The sequence below is a fragment of the Lepeophtheirus salmonis genome, chromosome 1 (assembly GCF_016086655.4).
Source record: "Lepeophtheirus salmonis chromosome 1, UVic_Lsal_1.4, whole genome shotgun sequence".
Taxonomy (NCBI): domain Eukaryota; kingdom Metazoa; phylum Arthropoda; class Copepoda; order Siphonostomatoida; family Caligidae; genus Lepeophtheirus; species Lepeophtheirus salmonis.
The window spans coordinates 26,678,237-26,705,106 of NC_052131.2; the positions used below are offsets into that span (position 1 = coordinate 26,678,237).

Sequence of the window (26,870 nt, forward strand, 5' to 3'; positions counted from 1 at the left end):
ACAAAATAAATTGTTGCAAATACCCCTAACTTTGTACGAAAATTCATCCTCTGCTCTCCATTTCCCTACTTGGTTTATAGCTTTCCTCCAAACTAAATAAATGGGTAATGATCGGAGGTTCAAACTTTGAATAATATTAGCTTATTAATCAAAATACTATTTATTATGATTAATTATATTGAGTTTTTCTTTAAAAATAAAAGAGGAAAAATTCAAGGCAGAACCTTGTAGTTCTGGATAATATTTATCTTCCCTCCAAACTAGTAGACATAGTAGTACAGCACTTGGATTTTCTTCTGTCTTTTGATGACTCCTTTTCCCCTTCATTATAAAAATAATAAAAAATCGCAGTCACAGAGTTTTTTTCTTTGTTGTTTTTATTTTCTGTTTTTGCATCTTCGACATTAGGCTTTAAATCATCAACGTGTTTAAATTAATATACTATTCATTGTTGACGATAACACGTTCAATGTAAGGTAAGAGGAACTCCTATACGAAGAAAAAAACATCAATTTACTCTTTTCATTATTTAAGCAGATCCCTTGATCATGTCTCCATATTCTATACGAATTGTACGGACTCTCTTAGTCTATCCAAAGAGAGTAGTGGTCCCAACCATTCCTATCCATCATCATTACTCATCCTTCAATATATCATTGAAGACCCTTCCACGTGTTAATGAATACATTCGCTTCTTTTCAACATCCGAGTAAGTTCCTAAGTCCCTTATAAATATTAACAAACTCGGACTCGAGTGCGAGTTACGTCGTATTATTTTCTGACTCTGGATTCAAGTTCTAAGACTTCTACCTAACTCGAACTCACTGTTCAAAGACCGCACACTCAACTAGAATATGTTTATTATAGAAAAAGTCGAATAACAGTAAATCTTTTTTTTATTTTTGTGTGTGGATGTGCTATTTTATGACGTTCATGCACCATGAACATACAGATTTACCTTGTATTTTTTGGTCACAGGGGGTTTTGCCTCAAATATTTTCGCCTCGCACTCTTTTGCCAACCTCGCTGTCATTTTTTTTTTTTTGCCGTCATACATGCTCGTCTCAAACATGTTTGATGTGCTACATACTTGCCTACCAGGCATTTTCGCCGTCAAAAGCTATGTAATATATCTTATAAAGTTAACAGTCTGACTCGTCAAATTAATCCAAAATTCACATCACTAGTATTAATTTTAAAACTATACACGTGAACATTCTGCATGGTGCTAAGCCACTCGGGGATGTCTTTGTAGGAAAGTATCTTCTAGTATCTTGAAATAGTGATGGAACAGTAAAAAAAAAAGAAATTTCAAGCTTATAAAGATACTTATTTATTTTATAGGTATTATGGAAGTCAATTCATTATTGCATACCCAAGCCCTGACTTCAATTTAGAACTAAAAATTATTTATTTATTTCTTAAAATAGCAATAACATGTCAATATTTATTGTACAAGATCTATTTTATCACTTTTGACGGCGAAAGTGTTGGACGGCAAGTATGTATCGCGGTAAAAATGTTCGAGGCAAGCATGTATGACGGCAAAAAAGCTTGACAGCGAGTGCGCAAGAGGTAAGTTCTATACCATCAGGGGTGTCACCAAGATTATATATATATACATTTATTTATTTTTTTCACCTTGGTACAACTATATTTTAACTTATTATTTTATAGAAACATTAGTTTTAATTTTTTCACATATTAATGACAATATTCTACAATATTACAGTAAAATCCTTTGGCAATAGTGTTCTTGTACATCTAAAGTTATATAAGAAAACTTGTACTCTTGCAGTTATGTAATTAATCTTGCCTTGATATGGGCCTACACAAAAATCAGAAAAACTTTTATGTACATGATACAACTTAAAATTGATATATTGATTTTTTTGTGGGGGGGAGGGGAGGAGAAGGAACTTGGTTTTTAGAATTTTTTGGGAAAAAAATTCCAAAAATTTGTAGATATTTACAGAAAATTAAACTCTTTAAAAAATTTAATTTTCAAAAACTCCATCTTTTGGAAAAAGAATTTAAAAGCTTACAGCTATTCACAAAAAATTAATTTTTGGGTAAAAATTTCATTTCAAAAATTTAATTTTTTGGAAAAAAATTCAAAAATTCAGTTATTTATAAAAAATTTTATGGAAATAAAAATTCAAAATTTTTATTTCCAATATTAAGCTCTTTACTTTGCTGCATAATTTGCCCAAATGCGGAAAAAAGTTTCTAATAAAATTTGAATGTTATTTAAATTCAATAAAATATTTTTTTAAATTTTCATATTAATACAATTCATATAAGATAGACGGCACAGGGGCTTTTATTACAATGCTCACCTGCGCCGAAGAAATAACATTGACCATTATCAATATTAATTCCCGCTAAGTTATTCTATACTGATGCTCCTTTTTCTAAAGAACAGGAATACAATTTCTTGTTGATCCCTATTCAAATACATATATATTGGGTATTTTATTATTTCTATGCAGAAATTTTGGCTCTCATATACATATGTATAGCTACACTTTTAATAAAATATTACTATACAATTTTATAATTAAGAATCAAATAAAATACTACATAGGACTTTGATATTATGAAAATATGTATGTATATATGGTACTTATTTTAAAAATTGTAGAGAAATACAAACTGACAAATAAATATGACAATAATGATCTAGGATTACTAAAAAAATATGTTGGATCAGTTGTAGGATTGATCGCCTTATCAGTCTTTTTTCCTCCGCCCCTTTAAGTCTTAAATTTTTTCTATCAGTCCGATCTTTTTTACCTTTCAAAGGTCTTAAGGAATTATACATCGGTCTTTCAGTTCTAGGGTCCTAGCTATCTTTTTATTTCCTTCACTCATAGCAAGTATAGAAGAATATATTAAGTAAACAAAAAATACTAATAGCTAGAACGTATAATAATACAAATCAAATCAAGTTACAAATCTCCTACAGGTCTCATTGAAAGAGGTTATGAACTATGGTGTAACTTTAGCGACTCAAATGACGTAGATAGTAGTAACTACATAAATTCAGCTGTTTTCGTTTCGACAATAGACCGATATGGACTGGTCCTAGGACTGACATAGTTTATTAGCACTGAACTGATAGAACTGCAGTCTTTTTAGTTTATTTAGACCGATCCAACACAACTTAAGAGATAAATAGCAGTGGTGTGATTGACTTTTTTGGCTAACCACCTGATGTTCTGGTTGTTTTTTTTCTTGTTGGATGAAAAGTTGTGTGATACAATAAAGATAACAAAGCGCGTAATAGATTGCAGTCCTATCAGTTGAAATAAAGTAGTTAGTAACTATGTCATTTAAGCAGTTGAAGTTTTATGATGACCACTTTCAAAGAGACGAAGTACCTCAAGTTTAATATAGGAGCTGTGGGTCTAGTAAGTATCATACGTTCTAGGCATCATTCATTATTTCTTTCGTTTTCATGTTCTTCAATCCTAGCTAAAAGGGAAGAAATTTCAAAGTTACCAATGAAAATAGCACTGAAGAATCGACTAATCGGTCCTTAGGACCGATAAATCGTGAAAGAGACCAAACAGATTAGAAAAAAGACTGTCGTTATCAAAGTAGTTTACATAAACTTTTTGATTTACATTCACGAGGATTTAGACCATTTTCATGTGCAACACTAAAACTCTAGCCCCCAAATACCATTCCTATCAAGGGTACAAGATTCGGCTCGATAATTTCCCTGAGGAGTCATACTTGACATGGACTCGTGAAAATTTTAAAATATTACTATATTAATCATTGTAAAAGTTCCTTTGATGGTATACTTCTTTTTTAGTATAAATATCTATTTTGAAATGAATAGACGCAATCCATTCATTAAAACTTGTTACACCTTGTATGACATCCAATAAAGTATGTAAATAAATAATAACGAATTATATTCACATTTAATCGCTCTGTACTTTTGTACATATTTTGCAATGTGTTGATAAACACATAAATAAGGGTAATTTGCCTCTTCCTATCTTATTCTTTGAATTTATTGGATCAATGAGTTCCTCCATCTACCAGGGGGTCCATTGAAATCTGAACACTTACTAATTCAATAATTAATAAAGGTTGAGTTGTTTGTAATTAATTCACACTCGTATTAAAGCATAAACAATTAGTTACAATGCAAACCAAACTTGAGCTCTCTAGCATAAGTGCAAGTCGAGAAAATGATACTTGAATATGATCAACGAATTTCCATTTGCGTACTCCCAGCAGTTGAGCGTCTCCAGGACCACAGTCTATGGCGACAGAAAGTCCGAAACGTTGGAAAGGAAGAAAGTCTCTGTCAAAAATGCCAACCTGGATTCGGAGTTATAGAAAATAGCCAAGGTCAATCCCCTCAAGTCCATGAGAGCCCATGCAAGAGATCTCGGGATTTCACACCAGACTGTCCAGAAAACTATCAAAAAGTGGGTGAAGAGATCCTTGTGAGACTGGAGGGGTAACTTTTTATGCCATCAATGAAAGAAACACATTTCCTCCGTTACAAGACTCTTTTGAATGAGTGCGGTGGAGTTTTTTTTTTTTGAGCTCTTATTTGACACTTTTGCCCCCTCTCCTATAGCCCTGATGCCAACCCCTCAACTACAGAATTTGGGTGCATGTCGAGGGGAAGGCCTGCAGTGTCCATCATCCAAATATGGAGGCCCTCAAAGTCCCTATCATCCAGCACTGGGACTCCATTACAGAGGAATACATCCTTAACAGGTTTATTTCCTTCTACCACTGCCGCTTGGAAGCCACCATTGCCAATTAGAGCTCAGACACACATCCATTTATAGCACTGGTTTTGTTGAAATTATATTGTTAATTTGTAAATATTTTTTTACTTTTTTGTTCAAGTTTAAAATTCGAATTGTTCAGATTTTAATGGACCACTCGGTTCAGCACAATGTGTTGTATATTTTAAGATGGGATGTGTGTATAGGAAAAAACTAAGAATAGTGATTACAACAGGAAAAAAGATTGACACGTGTGCTCTTTCTTCTTTTTTATTCATTATTTAATATTAATGAGTGTGTAAACACTTCCGTCTAAAAGAAAAATTATCCCCTATCTTTGCTATAAATTGATTTAAAAATGAATAAAAAAATTTATCTTTATAAATTTAGATATAATTACAATATTTTTCCTCCAATGATGCTATTTTAAATGAAGGAAGTGATCCTCTTCATAGCAATTATTGATTCTCTACTCACAAAATCATATAACAGGCAGCTGATATTTAAAAAAAGTGTGGATTTAGATGTACCATATATGTCGCTTACGCCTTCTACTCGCGCTCTAATAAAAAAATATCTTTATATATGCGTAAAGTTGATAATATTGTAGAGAAAAACGCGTGCAAGGAGAAGGGGAAAAAATACATATGGTATCATTGTTTAAAATAATGAAGTGATTATCATCTGCCTGCTTTATTATGATTTTTGAGGGTATAACGAAAGTATTTATTAGCAAAATGTTTAATGAAGATATTCTACGTATAATTGACTTTTTTTATCCGTTACAGTAGATTTTTTAAAACGTCACACTCCATGAAATTGTAATTTATTGTGAGCCTTATTCTCAGTATAATAGCTAATGAAACGACAAAGTAGAGTATTTCAAAATATATTTGAAGTTCCAAGTTTAAAAAAGAAGGCTTTAATTAAATATAATCTACATAATAAAAAATATAACATCATACATTTACATATGTTAAATATACAAAATTAAACAATTGGAATCATATAACTAATAACAATAAATTATATATACAGAATATTGAAATAATAGATTGATCCAAATAATATTTTCTTGTTCTGACACCGGAATCCAGTTAAATATGTCATAACTTTAGGTTGCAAAACACAAGCCAGACGTGGAGTTTAATCAAAAAGATAATCACCCCTCTTCTTCTTATTTTAGGGTTAGATTTAAAAAAAAATTGAATACTTACTGTTAGATAGTACAAAATTCAAAGTTCCATTTCAAAATTAGTAAACATTTTATACTTTTTACTGATAACTTGATCGTCATTTGGTGTGGATGACTCAAAACATTTTTATATGTATTTCTATAAATGACATCAGTACCAACATCCTCCATTAATTTAATGATGGTTCCTTGGGAAGGGATAGGTTTACCCGTGTATTTCTCCATAAATTTTTTGAACATAGATGATTAGCAATGGATAAGGTTATATTACATGCATTAAGCATCTTTGTGAGATCAGAGTTAAAGTCTGACTTGATGTATTCATCATTAACTTGATTTTTTAGATGAATATCCATGCTCTTGATATGAGATGAGGATAATGAGTGGCGTGTAATTCTAAATAGGAGACTAAAGGCACATTTATTTCGATAAATCCGACAAACCATCTGTTTCTCATCTGGTAAGTAATTCTCAAATTCCTGGGCTTCCATTTCCAGAAATCCAGACAGAAGGCGACGTTATTTTAGGCATTTTATTCATTTCTCTATCGACTATCAGCATCTAATATTATATTAATATTGAATAATAAAGGCGGGAATGATAACGTTCTTGATTGATAGAAAAAATGTATATTATTTAATCAATGATGCCTTAAGTATTTGTTCTCTTCTCCTCGCACACTTTTCTATCCTTACCAAAATTATCACCCTTATATATACCTTACTTACATACAAATCTAAGGAGTATTTGGTTGTCGTTTGTCAATTTTTCTTCTTCTTTTCCTCTCATTACTCATTAGGGTTCTGAAAGTTTATTGGTCCAACTTGAATAAGTTCTTGTTTAGCTGTGAACCATTCAAAAAATTACAATAAAATAAGGATTTCATGGTTGGGAAGAATTGTCTAGTTTTGGAGATTTTATTCCATTTCGTTTTTTGAGGAAAGGTTGCGATATCCACTAAAGTCAATGATGTGAAAAAATTAACATTTTTAAGCTTTTTCTTGTACAACTTAAGAAGAGGAATTAATTTTTACTTCGGTATATGTTCATTATAGCTATATCTATTTCAGGTACAGCCTTAGGCTACTGTAACCTTTGCTATCGTAGTTAAAATAGGAATGATCCACATTTTCTCGGATCTGGGTAGGTTCACATCTTTCAAATTAAAATTTGGGTACCCAAACAAGGGGCATCCGCAAGAAGAGGGTTGGAGGGGTCCTTCCCCCAGACCAAGGAACTTTTTATCCTTACTAGAATTATATATATATATATAATCCTGTGTATTCCCTTGTGTCCTTTAACGTCACATAGGCACTGTAGCTATTCATATGTTTATGCGCTTTAATATACATAATACTCCTTAAATGATTCTAACTAATATAATGTTTCTTTATTAATTATATTCAGATCATATTTTTTTTCACAACAAATGTAAAAGGTCGTGTTTCATCAAAATTTAAAATGTAACATCCTCGTATTAGTTTTAATTTTGTATCTCGTTACATTTAAAAATATTTACATACGTACAAAGGGAGAGTGGGTCTAGTTGGCAAACTTTTCCTTCTATTTTTGGCACAAAGCCTTGAAATAAGTGGCAAAACGAAGATTATGTGTTCAATATTTGTCCAAATATGTGGGTTTAGCGATAACTTTTTGTACGCTAGGGGTGTGGAGTCTACTTGAATATTACTCCATATGTTAGTTATGGACCATAACTAACAATCCAACATTCATTAGTTTACCCTTTTGAAACAAGGTGAATTCTACGAAGGGAAGAAAAAGAAGCAGTAATTCACGAGGGAAAATGACAGAAAATGAAAATGACAGAATCTTGCGGCCGGGAAGATATATATGTAAGACAAGAAATTTACTAAAACACTTTCAACACTTTGCTCTAAAGCTTTAGTTTGGGATATTACTCTGGATGTAAAAGTGATATTCAGAGCTGAGACCTTTTTTAAATTTAAACGTAAATTTCAAATATTAATTTTTTTGAAAATCCAATTAAAATATTAATTTTTTTCGAAAAAAAATTCAAAATATACAGTTGTTCACAAAAAATTAAATTTTTTCGAAAAAAAATTATAAATCAATCGCTACTAACAAATAATCTAATTCTATAAAAAAATAATTCACAAATCAATGGCTGTTCAACAAAAATTTTCATAAATTGAGCATCACATATTCAATCTTTTGGAAAAAAAAATTGAAAAAGGAAATTTCAAATATTAGAAAAAAAATAAAAAATCCACAGCTATTAACAAAAAAATTAAACTTTTTTACGCCTATTTTCACATAAAAAATTTTCATTCTTACCTAAATAAAATCCAGTAAATCCAGTAAAAATCCAGTATATAGAGGGGAGATCTACAGCCTCTCCATCCCATCCCCAGCGGACGCCCTTGCTAATAATAGAAAACAGCAATTTTGATCGGGATAATTGAATCAACATTTAATTTAATCAAAAATATATATAGTGTAACGATGTTATAACATATTTTTAATACATTTTATACATATATATATCATATATAATCAGAATAATTTATGTGTGTGTGATGCATGTCTCAGCTAGTAACAAAAAAGGAAGAAGAATTATTAAATACGAATTAAAAAAGGGAATTAGGAATAGAATGAGTGAGTTAATCTCAGTATGAATCTTCAATCTTCATTATATTTATGGTTCAAGAAGGAACATGGCAAGTTATCAATGGCAATGACAATAAAAAATTCATATGTTCAAACATTTGAGAAATTGTTTTATATTTACCAAAATCAGTATTTTCACATATTGCATTTTTAAGAGGCTCAAAATAAAGTGAAGGTTTGATTATATTCAAAGCAAATAGACAGAAGCAATAAAAAAATGTTGTATGCAAGGAGGTTTTACAAAAGAAATTTACTTATTATATAATTATACTTTATAGTAAAATGTTTTACTTTAAAATGTTAACATAAATAAGCTATTTTTCATTGGCTTTCTTTAAGATAGCGTGTTCGTACTAATATATATATATAATAAAACTAGCCAATAGAGGAATACATTTTTGATAGCCTCTATTAAAGGCCTTGCTTTTTGGCATCCAATAATTCACTATTTTCCTTATTAGTAATGAAAAAGGAGTTATCATTGTTATAAAACTTGTTCGGTTAGCCCCCAAAATGAACTTGAGAAACTCTGATTGACTCTGATGGTGTATAAAAAGTTAACCCTTTATATCTTTATTTGTACCCTTAGTCAAATTTGACGTTTATTGTTGTTGCCTGAAGATTTTAATCTATTACAGTTTTACAATGAACATTGAACTTACATAATTTAAGTTATAAGTATTATCTTAAAGATTAACTCGATTGTAATTTTTTTTAAATGCATGATAAAACAATTATGCATATGTTTAAATTAATTTACAATATTTTCCCTGCACGAATACCATTCAATACATTAAAAGTTATCTTTTATGGCAGTAATCCATTTTCTCCCTTCAAAATCTTAAAACAGGCAGCTGATGTAAACAAAAGTTTCAAATTAGTTATGTCATAAATATCGCTCCTGCCTTTTCATCACACACTACAAATATCCATTATTAATAATATAATTAGTGGGACTGTAAAACGTAAGTATTTTGGGTATGTAAATAAATAAAAAAAACGAAAATCAACATGGCAATTTGAAAAATGTTTAGGAAAGCAGCTTAGTGTCATAATGTTTCATAAAATTAGTTGCGTGCACTTGTAAGATGAAGGAAATAAACACCATTCCCAAAAAAGGTACTAGGCCTGAATTACTTCATTTTCGATACTCAATTCTACTCTGAGTCCGAGTAATCTATTTACTACGTGCTGCCTTCTTATTGAGAATAAAGTAAGTGTTTTAGTCTCAAATGAGTGTCGATAACGTAATGTAATTAATTAATTTGATAAAAGTAAAAATAAATGTGGAAAAATTGGAACTTTTTATTCATTTGCAATCTCAACTGTTAAAAGGGAAATTTAAAAAAAAAACAACACATATGGCAGCTACCATTTGTATTTTGCTTGTTGCCAATTATTATCTAGATGTTAATTGTTATATATACATGTGATATTTTCATTAAGATAAACATTAACGAATAAGTGTGAAATGATACGAATTATTTCATTAATCGTTAAACATTTCAATATGAGACTGAGTAAGTTAAAAATTGAATTTAGGGTGTTCAAAATTAGTTTCTTTTTTTATATATTATTTGGTGCATCAACATAAAAACAATCTTATACAATATTTAAGAAAAGGAGGAATGTCCATTTTTTTTTTTTTGCATCATACAAACCAATATTTCATAGAACTGTTATTCCGATCAATTACAGGATTTGTATAAAAATTTCTGGGATGAATTGAAACATCCAAAAATATTAAATATCATATAAAATCTTCATTTGATTACTGAGACTGTACTTTGCCCCCCTCCTATGGTTTCTTTTAAGTAAAATCATTCAAACTCGTACTAATTTAATTGTGAGGATTAATTTTTACTTCTTAAAGTGCAATATTCAGCGTCTTTAAAGGATAAATTTCAAAAGTTTGTTTTAGAAATTGACGACGATCATTCATTGAACAATAGATAAGTAATCAAGCCTCAATTTTGATAAAAGTAATTCTAACTGTCTTTTTGGTTAACATCAAAGTTTAAGTACATATTTATTTATCAATTAAAGATATTTGTTTGAGGCAATGATTTGTAAATAAGTTTAAGAATATCAATACTTGCAAATAAATCATTAATTATCGGAAGAATGTAGGAAAACTAAATAACGCAACTTCAACGTATCAAAAATGGCTCCCGGTGAATTGAGGCAAAAGTTTTCTTAAATTAATATTTTTTATAGGTTTTATATTTTAATGGGAAATGGTTACTGTAGAATTGAATTTCATGGTTGACATTTCCTACATTGTTTGTTGAGGCAAAATATAGATATTTATTATTATTATTTGGGATAATGAAGTCAAATGTTATCTTTCAAACAAAAATCCGGTTCTTTTATTTTTTAAATATATACAAGGACTACTATCATTGTTATTACTATATATATAAGCACTTTTTTTTACGTCATAAAAACATTCAAAGTGACCAATCCAAGGTAGTTTTTATGGAGGCTCGTCTCCATTTATCGTTTTCTTTATTTCTGTCACATGATGAAATAAAAGGTTGATGGTGGCGTAGAAATGGATGATACAGGTGGATGTGGGGAATTTCTTATATTATTATGTTTAAAAACAAAATGGTGAGAATCTCGATTGTACTTTTGCGTTTTAATTCATGTCACGAGTCCTGGAAAAAGTTAAGTAAAATTACTTTGAAAAGAGGACTGATAGTAATGAACTAAATCTTGTTTTTGCTTCTGTAAGGGAGAGGAATATACCTAAGTTCTTTTCTATATGTATATGATCTGATCCTAGAACGTAGTAGACCCTAAATTACTTATTTACTAAGACTATTGTTGATAAAATCTTATGACCGTCTCGAAAAAAAACCACCCAAAACAAACAAATATAATGTTATCTCTATGTAGAAGTTTATAAAAAACAAAAAAACTCGTTCATGCCTCTTGGACCAAGGACATATTCCTAGTGTATAGCTATTGATGAGGAGTACGAAATCCCTCCTTCTCTGAATTTGACTTGTCACATGCTTCTTAAGTCATGTGATGTTTCTGGTTTACGCTTTGTTTCGTAATTTTTACATTTCCCCTCTCAACCTCTCTTTTTTTTTAATATTAAATATGTTGTAAAATCTTGAAACAATTAATTAAATATTTGTAGAAGTGGGAATAGGGTATATTCAAAATTGTTATCAGTGTTATTTACAAAATCCCATTGTGTTTGAGCATGAAATTTGAATTTGGTCTCAGACGAGTCCGCGTTGGTTGTTGTTATTGTTTTTTGTTATTGTGTGTGTAAGGAGCAGCAAGTTTTTTTTGGGGGGGGGATCCGGAAAAAGCGGGTGTTTTTGTTATTTTTATTATTTTGTAAAAAAATATATAAATATATTAATGAGTCGAATGAAAACTTCAATCATTTCTTGGTTTGAAGTAATGTACTAACCCCTGTTCTAATTTGTTCTTGGTCTTTTCGTAACAAGAGTGAGTTAAACTTAATTATACCATGCCTATTGTCTCTGATTTATTGGTAACTCCATCGTAAGTAATAAGATAAATAATTAACTATAATTTATTCATTTTTTAAACTGACAGGGTTCCAACGGGTGGTAAAATATCACAAATGAAGGTCCAAATCCAGAATGGAGACTGGGGAAATCTTCCCTCCAACGTATCCGAATGGATAAAGGAAAAGGTGTCTCTTTGCACTCCAGACGCTATCCATATTATGGATGGTTCTGATCGGGAAGATCAAGCTCTCAAAAAACAATTGGTTGAGAGTGGTGTTATGGTGGCTCTTTCTAAATACGAGGACTGTTATTATACGCGCACAGATCCTGCAGATGTTGCACGAGTGGAGTCTAAAACATTCATTGCCACTGAAAATAAATTAGAAACCGTCCCTCCAGTGGCCCAGGGTGTCAAAGGAACACTGGGGAACTGGATTTCCCCTGCAGATCTGGATAAGAAAATCAGTACACTCTTTCCTGGATGTATGAAAGGTATTATTCATGTTCATCCTTGTTTGGAATTATCATATAAATGTATATCTAATTTTAATAGGACGCACAATGTATGTTATTCCATTCAGCATGGGCCCAGTGGGTGGTCCACTCTCTAAAATTGGTATCGAGTTGACGGATTCAGCATATGTGGCTGTGTCAATGAGAGTGATGACTCGCATTGGAACACCCGTGGTTGATGTTCTTAGGACAAAACCTTATGAATATGTCAAATGTTTACATTCAGTCGGTCAACCTCTTGCACCCGGTCAAAAGAGCGCAACATGGCCGTGCAATCCCGAAAATACCATCATTGCCCATAAACCTGCGTCATCAGAGATCCTTTCCTTTGGATCTGGTTATGGAGGAAATTCCTTACTTGGTAAAAAATGCTTTGCTCTTCGGATTGGATCCGCTTTAGCTGAAAAACAGGGTTGGTTTGCAGAGCACATGCTCATTACGGGCATTAAAATTCCTGGAAGTAACCGTCGAAAGTAAGTACCCATGTTTTGTCTTCATTTTCTTTATATTTCTTCCTTTATTGGTGTTGTTTTTGGTTTTTTTTTGGAGGGGGGTGGGGAGATGGTTAAGACGTAAATGAAGGTCCATTTACTTTTGATCATATGACTTGGAAAAACAAGTTTATATTTTTCTAGATACAATAAAAGGCTTCATATATTGTGTTTTTTTTTTTGTTTTTTTTAATTGACATATTACTACGATTTATTTTTGTATTTTGTTTGATATCCAATTTTGATTCAAACTTATTCTGAATAACTAACGAGGAGGTTAATGTCGTTTTTCTTGCTTTACATTATATAGGTACGTTTGTGCCGCTTTTCCATCAGCATGTGGCAAGACAAACTTGGCCATGTTGCAGCCCACTGTCCCTGGCTATGAAGTGACATGCGTTGGAGATGACATTGCATGGCTTCGTTTTGATGAGGAGGGTACATTGAGAGCTATTAACCCTGAGAATGGATTCTTTGGTGTGGCTCCTGGAACCTCCATGGACTCTAACCCAATGGCCATGAAATCAGTTCAACGCAATACTCTATTCACTAACGTAGCATTGACAGATGATGGAGGAGTTTGGTGGGAAGGGATGACCAAAGAACCCCCAGCACATCTCATTGATTGGAAGGGACAAGATTGGACCCCAGGGTGTGGTCGACCTGCAGCTCATCCCAACTCACGTTTTTGTGCCCCAGCTAAAAATTGTCCCATCATTGATCCTGACTGGGAATCTCCCAATGGTGTCCCAATAGAAGCAATTTTGTTTGGTGGAAGAAGACCTGAAGGTGTTCCTTTGGTAGTAGAATCATTTGACTGGAAACATGGTGTTTTCCTCGGAGCAGGTCTCAAATCCGAGACAACAGCTGCAGCAGAATATAAGGGCAAGGCAAGTTAATTAAATCCGGTGCTCTCTCTTGCTCTTTCAATTGTCATACTCTTCCCCTTTTTTTTTAATCTAGGCCATAATGCACGATCCCTTCTCAATGCGTCCCTTCTTTGGATATAATTTTGGAAATTATTTGAAGCATTGGCTATCATTTTACGATAAGCCAGGCAATAGACTCCCTCGCATCTACATGGTAAATTGGTTTAGGAAATCAAGTAAGAATGGAGGGTTCTTATGGCCAGGCTTTGGCGAGAATATACGAGTCTTGGACTGGATTATAAGACGTATCGATAACAAAGGTCAAGGAATCAGCTCACCTATTGGAGTTCTTCCAAATCCTAGTGATATTTGTTTAAGTGGTCTTAGCCCCATTGACATGGACGAATTATTTTCAATCCCCATTCCATTTTGGAAGGAAGAGGTAGATACTTCTATACTTATATCTATCCATCATGATTTATTATTTATAATTATCTTCTTTTTCTCCTGTTTTTTGTTATTATTAGGTCAAAGAACTAAAGCAATACTTTGCTGACCAAGTTGGAGCAAGCCTTCCAAATGAAATCAACCAACAGCTCTCTGATCTTGAAAACAGACTGAAATGAACTTCTTCTTCTCATATTATTATTATCCATCAATATTCTTAAACATCTAGTCTTTTTTCGTGTTTTTTTTATAAATGTTGTTTATTAAACTGCTTTCCCCACACATTCTTACTGTTAATCTCTCAATATTTGAGAGAAATTCGATTTTTTTAGTTTGAAAAATAAATACTGCATTTTCCTATCCCAATAAAAAATCAATCTACATTCGCTTACATTCAAACCTAAGAGTTTTTTCTTTAAATAATAATTTTGGTGTTACGTTTTAGTATATTATTAAACCTATATATTAATTACAATTTTGTTTCCAGACAATTATATTGTCTTTTTTTTCATATTTATTTCTTCAGAAGCATGTTTTAAGTATTCCCATTCATCAACAAAATTTACATCAATGAAGGAATGCAAACATTTTAATTTATGTGCATATGACTATCCATTCGTATACTCCATATTTTGTAACATTCTTTCATTGAAGTTATAGTCTAGTTTAGTAGTAGTTTCGTAAATCACTTATATATTTTAAATAAAAAGTCGGCTCCAATAATTCCATTTATTTTAAGTCATTTACAGTAAGCACCACCAGAGGTACAATAAAGCATTTAAACCCATGTGAGTCTCAAGTCTTCGTTTACAAGTCCAAGCTCATTAATTTTTCATCAAGTCCAGTTCGAGTCCTTGAATTTATTTTGATCTCATTTCAATCCCATAATTATTACATAGAAACCATAGTATTTCAGTTTTTGTATATATCAATATATACTAACTTTCGATACTTAATCGAGTCACGAGACCTAGTCATGTTGCAAGTCTTTGATACTGAGATCAAGTCGAGTAACAAGTACTCCAAATATGCAGTCCATTCCAGTGGCATGTAGTCTCGAGTCCAAGTCCCGCATTTCTTGTAGGTACTGAAAACTCCTTATCTACTTGTATTTAAATTTGATAATTACAGAGAGTGAATAATTTTCTGTGTTACCTATGAGATATTATTTTCATAAATAGCGGCAGGAAATGTTCATTCTTTTTCATCAAGCTACAGTGATTAACGCCTTATTATATATATATATTTACTTTAAATATTCCGTGACTAATTCCAAAGTTTTTTGCATCTTTACGATACTATAAGTAATATTTAAAGTCTAGAAGGAGCAGTCCACACAATAGTATTACATTGCACGGAAGACCAGGGCCCATTTTTCTTGAGCATCAATAAAGCTAAGCCCATAAAATTTACATCATAATTTATAATATAAAGCAAATTACTGTGGAAGATGAATCAATAATTTTTGGCAACTTTTGTCAAAGATATTTTTATAAAAACTAATTGTGAAGAGTACTAGTAATTTTTTGAAGGAATAACAATGTAATAATGAAGTTATGTATATTTTTTGTTTGCTGTAAACTATATCTATAGATGTAAAAAAAACATTGCCTTTTATCTATATGACAATATCCTATGAAGTATTCATTATTTTACTATCAGTTGATATAATTTTATCAAAATTATTTAGAAGAAATTTGAGATATTGCACCGTTAAGTAAAAGAGATCAATAGCAGCAATAATGTTGGAATTTATTTTTTTCTTATATAAAACTACGCTTTATGTCAAAGAGGCCACAGAGTTTGGATTTTTCATATATATAGACTAAAATACAAATCTTATTATTTATTAATCCATTATAAAAGTCTACCATTAGTATTAAATAATTCAACATCTTAAAAAGTATCTACATATATTTATCTATCAATCAAAAAGATTATTTTTTTTTAATAAAATAAATGAAATTTGATTTTTTAAATGTTACAAATGCAGTCAAGGTGACAAATTTTGAGGCGTAACATTTAAATGCAATTTATGAAAAAACTAATAAGTTATTGAATCTTTAAGTCAATGCAAAAATTAGTAAATATATCTATGTATGCTGTTTTAAAATTTGGTTCTTTAAGTTAAACTGTCTCTGAGTATTTGATGCAATAACAAAACTGATGTAACTCTACCCGGTCTTTCCAGATATATTATAATAATTTTTGTAAACGGAACAATTTAATTGAGTCACACAACTTTTTAGATATTTATTTGGGTTAAATTATATTAATATTATAGCAGCATGAACACGCTATCTTAAAGATAGCCAATAAAAGTTAAAAAGACTTAGATTATAAACTAAAACAATCGACTATAAACTTTAATTATATAATCGGTAAATTTCTATGATAAAATCCCCTTAAATAAAGCATTTTTTGCTGTTTTCTGTCTATTTAATGTAAATACAATCAAACCTGTACTCCCTTATGACACTCTTGAAAATGCAACATATAATTGACAATGAGAAAATACTGATTTTGGTAAATATAAAGCAATTTTTTCAAATGTTTGTACTTGTGGTTTATTTATTGAAATTGCCATTGCTAACTTAATTGGAAACTGTCTTTTATAAGTGAAAATGGAAACTCATCACCACCAGAACTAAGGGTGATTCTTGTGACAAATACAATGATTATATAAGATGTTCCTTCTTTACCCATAATAAAGATACATGCTATGACTAACTCACTAATCCTCTTCCTATTTCCTTCATATTTAATTTACTCTGTTAGTCCAATAATTCGTTTATTTTTTATTTTTTGATGCATTTTCGAATCGACAACCAATACCTTTAAAAAAATTAAGTCACGGGGAATTAATCTTGTTCCATGAACAAAAAATCAATTTATTAGAGCAAAAACAAACTTGCCGTCCAAAGACCAGGAATCTGGTCTCCTCAAAATAAAGCATAGCCTTAAGTACGAAACTCAGAATTCTGAACAACTTTTATTATACAAGTCTGTATCGATCTTCTTTTTTGAAATAAATGCACTCTTATCGTTGTTTTTCTATGTAGGACGTACATCACACACATAAATTATTTGAATACTATGTTGGATTATGTAGATTGTATCGTATGTTGAAAACAAATTGATTTATTGTATGATGTAGGTCATGTAACAATTTAGTACCGGAAATTCTCAGTAGCCTAGGTCTATACTTATTACAAATGCATTAAGTAGGTATTAGATATAATAATTTATCACTTTTTTAAGTTATAAAAAAAATAACTACCCTCCCAAATTAAGGATTTTTAGCTTTTTACTAGAAAATTAAATGTTAGAAATTCAATTTTTTTTTGCAAAAAAAAATTTTTAAATTTTTCCTTGTTATTTTTTTAAATAATTTAATTTTTCAATTTATTTTTTCAAAAAATTTAATTTTCTGTAAATAACTATGTATTTTTGAAATTTTCTACAAAAAATTTAAGTTATAAATTTAAGTTTTTTTAAATCTTAATTGGGATTTTGGAACTATTTCGTGAATAGTTGAGGATTTTGGAAAAAAATTCAAATATCAATTTGTATGTTTGATTTTTTTTTTAAATTTAATTTTTCAAATTTTTTTCAAAAAATATTTAATATTGGGATTTTTTTCAAAAAAAAATCCAAAAACCAAGCCCCCAAAAATAGCATACTGTGGATCCCTTCATTGCAAAAGGGTAGTATTTAAATATTATTTTAAATATTAAAGAATCGGCATATGAATTTTTTTTTTGGAATTGTCCCATCACAAAACTACATAGAGTTAGGAAAGACATATTTGTAGGGATACATTCAGAGCGGGATTTGGGCAGAAATAAATTTCTTTCCTTTTTTACAATTCGATTTTGGAAAATGATATTTTTGTTTTTTTAGAAAATAAAATCCAGGGTTCATTTCCAAATTACAAAAATATATATTTTAATTTTGTCTACTTTTTAATACATTTAAAAAAAAAAAGAATGTTTTATTTTATTACTTGAAAAACATTTAACCTTCTTATAAAATATAAAGCCTTATTACATGCTTATTCAATAAAATTGGTCTATATTTCATTAAATGACTCTTTTTGATAATATTTTGGTTCAAGGACAAATGACAAAAACATCCTTGCCGAAGGAAAATTTACCAAACGACATTTCGCTGAAGGACAATTTGCCAAATACATATTTAGCCAAAGTCGAGCTTTGCCGAACGGAAATTTCGCCGAAGGACCAGTTAAGAAATTTTCCCGAAAAATTTAATTTATTGCTATATAAAAGGCCGCGTATTTTCACATTTTAGAAAAGGAAAGAAATATATTTTTGTCCACCCATACTCAAACCCGCTCTGAATTTACCCCTTACAAATTTCCATTCTATGTAGTTTATTGAAAATTCTGCAAATATTTTAACGGAACAATATAAGCGAGTCACGCAACTTTTGAGATATTTTTTTTGTATTGAATTATATTAATAATAAATTCTGTAGAATGTATTGTATATACGAAACGAATTAAATTATTGTACAATGTAGGTAATGTAACAATCATTAAATTTAGTACCGGAAATTATCAGTGGCCTAGGCATATATATATAAAAGGATATATATTACAAAGGCATTAAGTAGGTCTTAAATTTAAACGATGTAGATTTTTGAAATTTATGGAGTTAATAGCATATTTGAAGGGCTCCTGGAAGCTTAAAAACGCTTTGAGGCAAAGTACTTCTACTGCACAAACTAAGGACAGGGCTGTATTTTTGGACACCAAAAGAGTTGTTTGATTCTTATACTAGAGTTATATCTATGGATCTATTGAAAAATTGACGTCACATATTCTATTGAATTTTATGTTTACATAGGCCGATGCAAAATCCTAAACTCAGCCTCATCTATTTACATTTATTTGAATATTTATATTCTAACGCAACCTTTCATTAAATTACAAGGTTATAATTCAAATTATAATAACAAGGGCGTTCGTAGGGGGTGGAATGAAGAGGCTGTATCCCTCCCCTCACCTTACCCTCCTCTATTAAGAATTTTTATTCTTTTTCATTGGACAAATAATTTATTTTTTTTCAAAAAATTTAATATTTGAAATTTAATTAAATTTGTCTTTAGAAGAAATTTAATCTTATAAATTTTTTGGAAAAAAATTTACTTTTCTGTGCATAGCTATAGATTTTTGATATTTCTCCCCCAAAAATTTACTATTTGAAATTTTTATTTAAAAAATTTTGTAGTTGAAATTTAATTTTTGAAATTCTTATTCGAAAAATTTTATAGTTGAAATTTAATTTTTGATATTTTTTTTCCCAAAAAATTAAATTTTTTTACGAATTATCCTGACGCCCATGGATAAATATATATAAATACAGTTGGCAATATCAATTTTAAATTATAATTTATAAAAAATTACATACGATAATACTTCGATATAGAATGACATCGCACATTACAAATGCTCTCTTATACCATGAGCTCCCAAAATATGATCATGATGTGACTGTGTCTTAATATAAATCCCAAATAAATTCATGAAATAGTGATGAACGAGATATCCAATTTAATAAAAACTAAATGAACACAACATTAATGGAAACCCACTTTTGAAATAAGTAAAATTTCCTATTGTCAATATAATGTTTCAATTATTTCTTATATAAATAATTGGAGACTTATGAATTTTACATCATGTACATATGTAGTAGGCGGACTCTTCATTAGACGATCATCTCCCATAGTATGTGTGAATTGAGTATCTTCCCAAAAATGAATCTAATAAAGCTTTACTCCAAACAAGTTGGAAAGAAGGAACACACATTCAAGAATAATTTATATACTTTATTTCTATTAATTTATTACGGAATATATGTATATGTATCCTTCATCGGAGATCATCTCTATTAACTTAATAAATCCCCAATTGAATGAAGATCTCTTCTATAACCTCCTCTTTGAGGTCCCATCAGTCTCTGCAGTCTGTAGTCCATGGCTGTTATTTGCCCTCTTTTCTGTCTGATAAAAAAATGAGCATTCCCTTTGCAGATCAGTGTAGAGCTGTCCCAACTTCCGATTTAATTCCATCAATTTATCCACCTCCGAAGCGTCCCCAATCAATTCTTTCATGAAGGATTTAAAGATGATGTTTGACACCGAATGAGAGGCGGTTCTCTTCTTAATAAAACCAAGGTCTTTTCCGAGAAAGAAAAAGCCAGTTCTTGGCCCCCAATAGAATGGAAAGAACCTTGTGAAGGATTTTGTTTCTTACGAGTAGGAGAGCGACAAGATCCCTACAATTCATTTTGGGCGTAAACGAGACAACCTCATTCCTCAACTTGATTGTCTAAACAAAATTTATCTTCCTCTAGAATCTCCTGGTGATTTTTAGAATGATACTATTCTAAAAATGAGAATGAACCATTAAATCATTCGATAGTGGGCAGCAATGCCATACAGTCCTTACAGGGGTCAGTTGAGTAGCAGAATTGCAAGACATTTCCTTCTCTTTAAATTCTAAGCTGTCAAAGCTAACCATTCTTGGAAGATTCTGGACATAATTTTAATTTTCACTCCAATACCACATCTCTAGATTAATATTTATTGATATAAAAATAGGTTCTACTTGGTTTCTAGCTAGTAACTACACTTGCCATTCTCTTGAAGATAAAAAAAATAACTAAATAGTACATCTAGCGGACAAAAAAGTAAGTTTTAACAAATACATTTATCTGCTATTGATCACATGGGCCCTCGTTTAGCTAATTAGTTTAAAGCTTTAACGCACATTAAGTTCAAAAAATTTCCTTCCTCTGACAGCTGTTTGCAGCTAATGTAACAAGACGTTAAGCTTTTTTCCTCGTAAGCATTTTTCAAATTGTCATGGTTTCTTTTCTTTTTTTTTCACACCAAAAATGCTTATAATTTATTATCCTAGTAATAACAGTTGTCAACAAGTCCGTTTGGATTCACAGTAATTTATATAATATGAGATTTTAGTAGAGAGTGAGAGAGATTCATAGTAGGGCTAGGATAAGAGTCCATGGAGAGCAAAGGATGTTCCTAGTTTGCTCCGGATATAAGTCATTTGTTAAAAACAGGACTTTACCGGTCAAGGTCAGACTAATTCAATAGATAAATGTATAAAGCTATTGAATGCGCCACTATGCATATTGTGTATATAAATATAAGCAAGTCAATGGATAATATGTAATCATGCAGACAATATACATATTAACGGTAGATATGGAATTGAATGGGGATGGGAGGTACCATTTTGTATGTTTCAATGTTGGTTAGACATTTATTAAAATACATAAGTATACCTTAATACAAAATCCAGGAATGGATAGACATTATAGTATGTACAAGATACGGGTGAATGAAAGAATTTCTTTCTTTATTCATTGCATGAAAGAGGCCCACGCCTTACTTGCTTATCACGCTAGTACAGAACACACTTAGATATGGATTTCGTATCTATAGGGTTGTAAATCTTAAGCATTTTCAGTATGAAAACCCCCCCGAAAAGTAACGTTATTACCCTGACAATTTGAAGATACTCTTTTATAGTGTACAGATTTTTTTGTGTCCTTCGAAATCCGGCTTAAAAAGGTAGCACTCTACACCTAATGAACTTAAAAAAATTTAATGTCAGTTTCAATTTGACAAAATTTTTAATGCGGTGTTATTCAACACAATCCAATAAATTAAATCAATCTAATATATTTGATCCCAAATTACAAACCCAATTTTTGAAGTATATTAGCTTACTATCTATACTTTCTAATGGTATCAAAATTCCTGGCCAATGTGGTAAAAGATTGAAAAAACATACGATAGTGTTCTGACAAGTTTCTGATCTTAACGTAAAGATGGCATCAATCGTAAATAAAAGCTAGTCACAACTATCTAGCATCTGTTGACAGTTACTACCCAAAATTTCAGCTATTTAGGACGAGCATGTGTTATCTAAAAGTCTTTTGAGTGAGTTGATGTGAGTATTTACGTGGAAAAAAATATGAATGTCTATTTTTCAAGATAGTCTCCATGTAACTCTACACTCTTCTCGCAGTGATGTTCCCATCTCTGTAACTTCGCTGAGAGAAGTGCGTAAAGCTATAATAAATAAAAGCTATATAAAGCTATAAAGAGACAGATGTGACTAGCTTTAATATACGAGAGACACCATCTTCACTTTGAGGTTGGAAACTTTTCAGACCTGTTCGTACAATAATTACAGTATATTTAGATAAATATAAGCAGTTTTGTAAAAGGAAATCAAAATTGAACGGCGTTCAATGAACAGAACGGATTTTTTTAACGGTGAATGCTAAAAATGAGATTTAAGCGTTCTGTTTAAATAGTACTTACAATAAATTTAAGAAATCAAAGCTTATATTTTTTAACTTATTTAAATATAATATGAAGGGCTGATAAAGCAAAGATGAACGAATGGGAGGCCTATTTTATAGCAGTGATTCAGGGGGGAGGGCTGAAGGGGCACTTTTTGAAGGCTCTTATCGAATATGAAAGTATGTATTACTCTACCTTAGCTCGAACATATGAACTTGACAAGCTCAATAATTCTGATTGATGGGGTAAAGACTCGTCATTTGACCGTGAATGTAAGCTTCGTCAAGAACAACATAGGGCTGAATAAATGGGCTATATATTATTCAAAAGAACAATAATTACAAAGTTGTTTCTTAGAATGGCCGACCTCTGCTCCCACCATTGTCTCGATCGAGGGACTGAAGGCTGTGCAGACCTTGACGACGTGGCCCTCAGATATGACAGCCCTTTAACTCTCGCGGAGGTATTTGGCGTGCCGACACTAGAATGGGGACAGCATAGTCCCTATTTTTGATATAGCCCCAGATACCGTGGTCGAGAGGATTCAAGTCGGTCGAGGAAAGAGGGCACAATTTGTGTTTCCAGAAACGGATAAATTCTTTTCAAGACATTTCTAGGTGGGCCTGGCCCTGTGCCCGAGGCAGAGTCCTGCTGGAATACATAGTTTGCCTCCGGATAGTTGGACTTTCCCCAAGGGAAGATCACATCCTTGGAAACGTCTGGGTACTTATTACCCTTGATTTTAAGGCTCATCGACCGTATAGGAAAGGTAACGGTCGTTCCCAGAGTTTTTCGACTAGTCCACGGTCCAGTTTTTCAGCAGACAGCAGACGGTAAAAGTCGTTTACAAAACTGGTGTCACTATATCACTATAACGACTATATCTTCTTAACTAACGATCATAATACAATAAAATGTTGATACGTACTATTTGAAGGTTAGTACTAACTGGAAATTATGTGGGTTTGTCAACAATGTAGCTAAATATGGGTCAGACCGTGACTTATTAAGTGCTGTATTATATAATTTGAAATATGTAACGTATTGTCCAGGAATCAATGTATTGAGTCGAAATGAGAATCTTAATTAAACTCTAATAGTAACAGGCTCCTCAGCATGGCAAAATCTTATTTTTTGTTAAATGTTTCCTTTTCCTTTGAAAGTCGAGGTTGCAATTGAACATAGAAGCCCATCACTAATTTAATATTGATTATGTACAGTGTGTCTAACCGAAATCTGAGCAAATGTTAGAAAACAATATTTGATCATATATCTTAGGAACAATAAAAGATAAAAATTTGAAATTTTGTTTAATAAATCATTATCTAATTATTCAACATGATTCCCATTGGCCACCTCAACAGGCACCAAACGGGTCCTAAAGCTAGAGCAAGTCTTTCTGATGTAGATATAATCCATTTCGTACCAAGCTGCAATGATGGAACCCTTAACATAGGGAAACATGGATGCAGGCCAAAAATCATATAAATTTGACTCAATCCAAACTTTTGACTTTAAGCCTTCAAATTAACCCAGATCCCTTTGAAAATCTGTCTCTAACTTCATAAAAAGTGGTACGGAGCAGTGGTACGGAACTGGTTGACAATGTTCCTGGGCATTGTTTCCGTGTGTAGCAAATATAGTTGTTTTGTTTTGTCTGTTTTATTATTTAAATAATGACAAAATACTCAAAAAGTTACTTGTAAATGTTCTTCATAAAAACATAAAAGCTCGGTAGAAATTTCAAACTTGCAACTCTAATCCTTACTCTCCATTTGAAACCTTTTAGGCTTTGTCTGATTTCGGTTACACACACTGTAGATTGCATAATTGTTCTTCACCTTTAACAGGGTCCTCTACTACTTTCTTCTCAGGAAATGAATCATTATAATCGTTCTTTTTTCATTTCAAAACTATTATTAATCATTAATTAAGGGTATTAAAAGATTTAGTAATTATTTACGTAATAAAAAGACGAAGAATGAGGAGATATCATTCTCTGTAGGCATGTGTACTCAGTACCCTGTATGACTATGAGTACTGTTTTAATGTATGTAAATATTATGTATATAGTAGACACAAGGGATTCGAAACATTTTGAAATTCATCCATACTACATAGATATGAATAAAGGATTGTGTTTGATTAATGATAAGGAAACGTGATTAAGCTCTTTTTTATTAGAGGAACGTAAGAAAACTCAGTATCCCCTCACCATGAAACACTTTAAAGAAAAACTAAGATCCAACGTATTTTCCTTTTGAGCTTTTTTAAAGCAGCTACCTTTATGTATTATGAACTTCAAAGAATGAAATTATGAACTACATATGGTAGGATTAATACCACGTCTTCATTTGTATTATATCACGCAACCTTTCTTTCAAAAACAAACTGAAACAAGGCTCCAAATTATCTGGTAGTTTATCAAACAAGTAAATCACACCAATGGCTATATATTTCTTAAGTACTCCTAATACAAAGAATATCCTTGAAAACTCATTAGAGTTGTACCTATTAATTGCCTTTTTTTTTAAGGTAAACCTATAATGAATTAAGGTTTAATTATCTTGTAAAGATAACGAGAGGCTTTTGCTTTCCTTGAGAACTAAGTAGTTATAATAATAGTACAATTAAAACACAGTTAGAATCACATGATTTAAAAGAGATTAAGGTATAAACAAAAAATTACATTTGTAAATATAAATACAAATAATATATAAATTTACTTATTATTATATATCGGGGTTTTCTCAGAAGAAGAGGACTTGAAGAGTAGTTTTCATTCAAGACCGTGGCCCTCAAAACTGTGGTATATTACTTCCCATATTTTTGCTCAGGAATTTAATGACCTTATTTATTAAAAGTAGTGATGGTACGGTTTAAAAAAAAACGATCCCAAGTAAAAACTACAATTTTGTGGCTTGTTTTTTGTTTTTCCTTTGAAAAAAATCCAAAGATTAAACTTTTTGGATTTTTTTTTTTCAAAAATCCACAACTTTTTACAAAAACAATCAAAAAATCCTCAGCCATTCACAGAAAATAAAATTATTTTGAAAAAAATTAAAAAAATCTATTTGCAAAAAATTACACTTTTTGATGAAATTTTTTCAAAATTCACTGCTGCTCACAAAAATGAAAATTTTGGGAAACAATTATAAATATAGAACTTTTTTGAAAGAAATTTCAAAAATCCATTTTTTTTTTTAAATTGAATTATTAAATTTTTTGGGGAAAAATTTCAAAAATACATAATTATTCACAGAAAAATATTAATCGTCCCATCACTAATTAAAAGTAAATTAATAGGGCATCATCAAATTTTAAACAACAAATCAACGGTCACAAGATGTACCTTATGTACTTAGTTATAATTTATAAACAAATGAGTTTACAAACTACTATAAGCAATATTAAACTCAAGGCGGTGCTGATATCCTTACCTTTATAATAAATCATTCATAACTTTAAAAAAACCGCTCATGTCCATTAAGGAACATTTTTAACAAATATTAGGTTGAGTCATAAATCATTTGAGAGCACTTTCCCCGAAACGATAGAAAAAAATTAGATCATCATCGCCCTGAAGTGTAAGAAAGGATCGTTTCTTTTATTTGGGTATTAAGTGTCAAGGTAATGTATTATTTAGTCATTTCATCGCTGCGCAAATGAAGAAACTTTGTTTTCGTAGCTTTGTCTACCTGAAAGATGGGAAAATCAGGCACCGAACCCGGAAACTCCCCTTCTCAGCAGACTGCTTTAAACTGGACTAGAGCCATGGAGTGTTCTGATTGACGTCAACTCTAGGCTGAGTTCTTGAAAAGTTGCAGCAGACGTTTGTGTACCAAAAGAAAACATTCATAGGATCATGGAAGACGATCTAGGGTACAAATGGCTCTTGAGTATCCGGCTATCCTAGAAGCTCTTAATATTTCCTCAACAGTAGAGGCATCTGGAGCGTTAGCCAACCCCCTGCAGCTCCAACCAAAACCAGAATTACTGTTTCGTATTCAAAAATATCAAATTTCTACTCCGCGAGGAGGATTCTGACGGTCCAGAAGAGGTTATGTCTGGCACGCAGTGGG

At 31.1% G+C, this 26,870-nt stretch overlaps 1 protein-coding gene and 1 long non-coding RNA gene across 5 annotated transcripts; one reads left to right on the forward strand and one right to left on the reverse strand.

The window, feature by feature from the left end:
- Nucleotides 1-395: 395 nt before the first annotated feature.
- On the forward strand, nucleotides 396-14,810 carry LOC121121608 (phosphoenolpyruvate carboxykinase [GTP]). 4 transcript variants are annotated; one of them, XM_040716573.2, is made up of 7 exons: nucleotides 396-476; nucleotides 538-709; nucleotides 12,190-12,596; nucleotides 12,658-13,090; nucleotides 13,419-13,998; nucleotides 14,072-14,419; nucleotides 14,505-14,810. In XM_040716573.2, exons 2-7 carry the CDS (start codon nucleotides 549-551, stop codon nucleotides 14,601-14,603), a joined length of 2,028 nt encoding a protein of 675 aa, XP_040572507.1. In that variant the 5' UTR covers nucleotides 396-476; nucleotides 538-548; the 3' UTR covers nucleotides 14,604-14,810. The 4 variants fall into 4 exon arrangements, with proteins under 4 accessions (XP_040572507.1, XP_040572514.1, XP_040572522.1 ...); XM_040716580.2 differs by having other exon boundaries at nucleotides 414-471; XM_040716588.2 differs by lacking the exons at nucleotides 396-476; nucleotides 538-709 and adding an exon at nucleotides 11,585-12,135.
- A 5,446-nt stretch (nucleotides 14,811-20,256) lies between these two features.
- LOC121125949 (uncharacterized) lies at nucleotides 20,257-25,915 on the reverse strand. Its single transcript, XR_005866788.2, has 2 exons — nucleotides 20,891-25,915; nucleotides 20,257-20,836 (listed from the first exon to the last, which is right to left on the reverse strand). It is a non-coding gene; the product is annotated as an uncharacterized lncRNA (long non-coding RNA).
- Nucleotides 25,916-26,870: the final 955 nt, after the last annotated feature.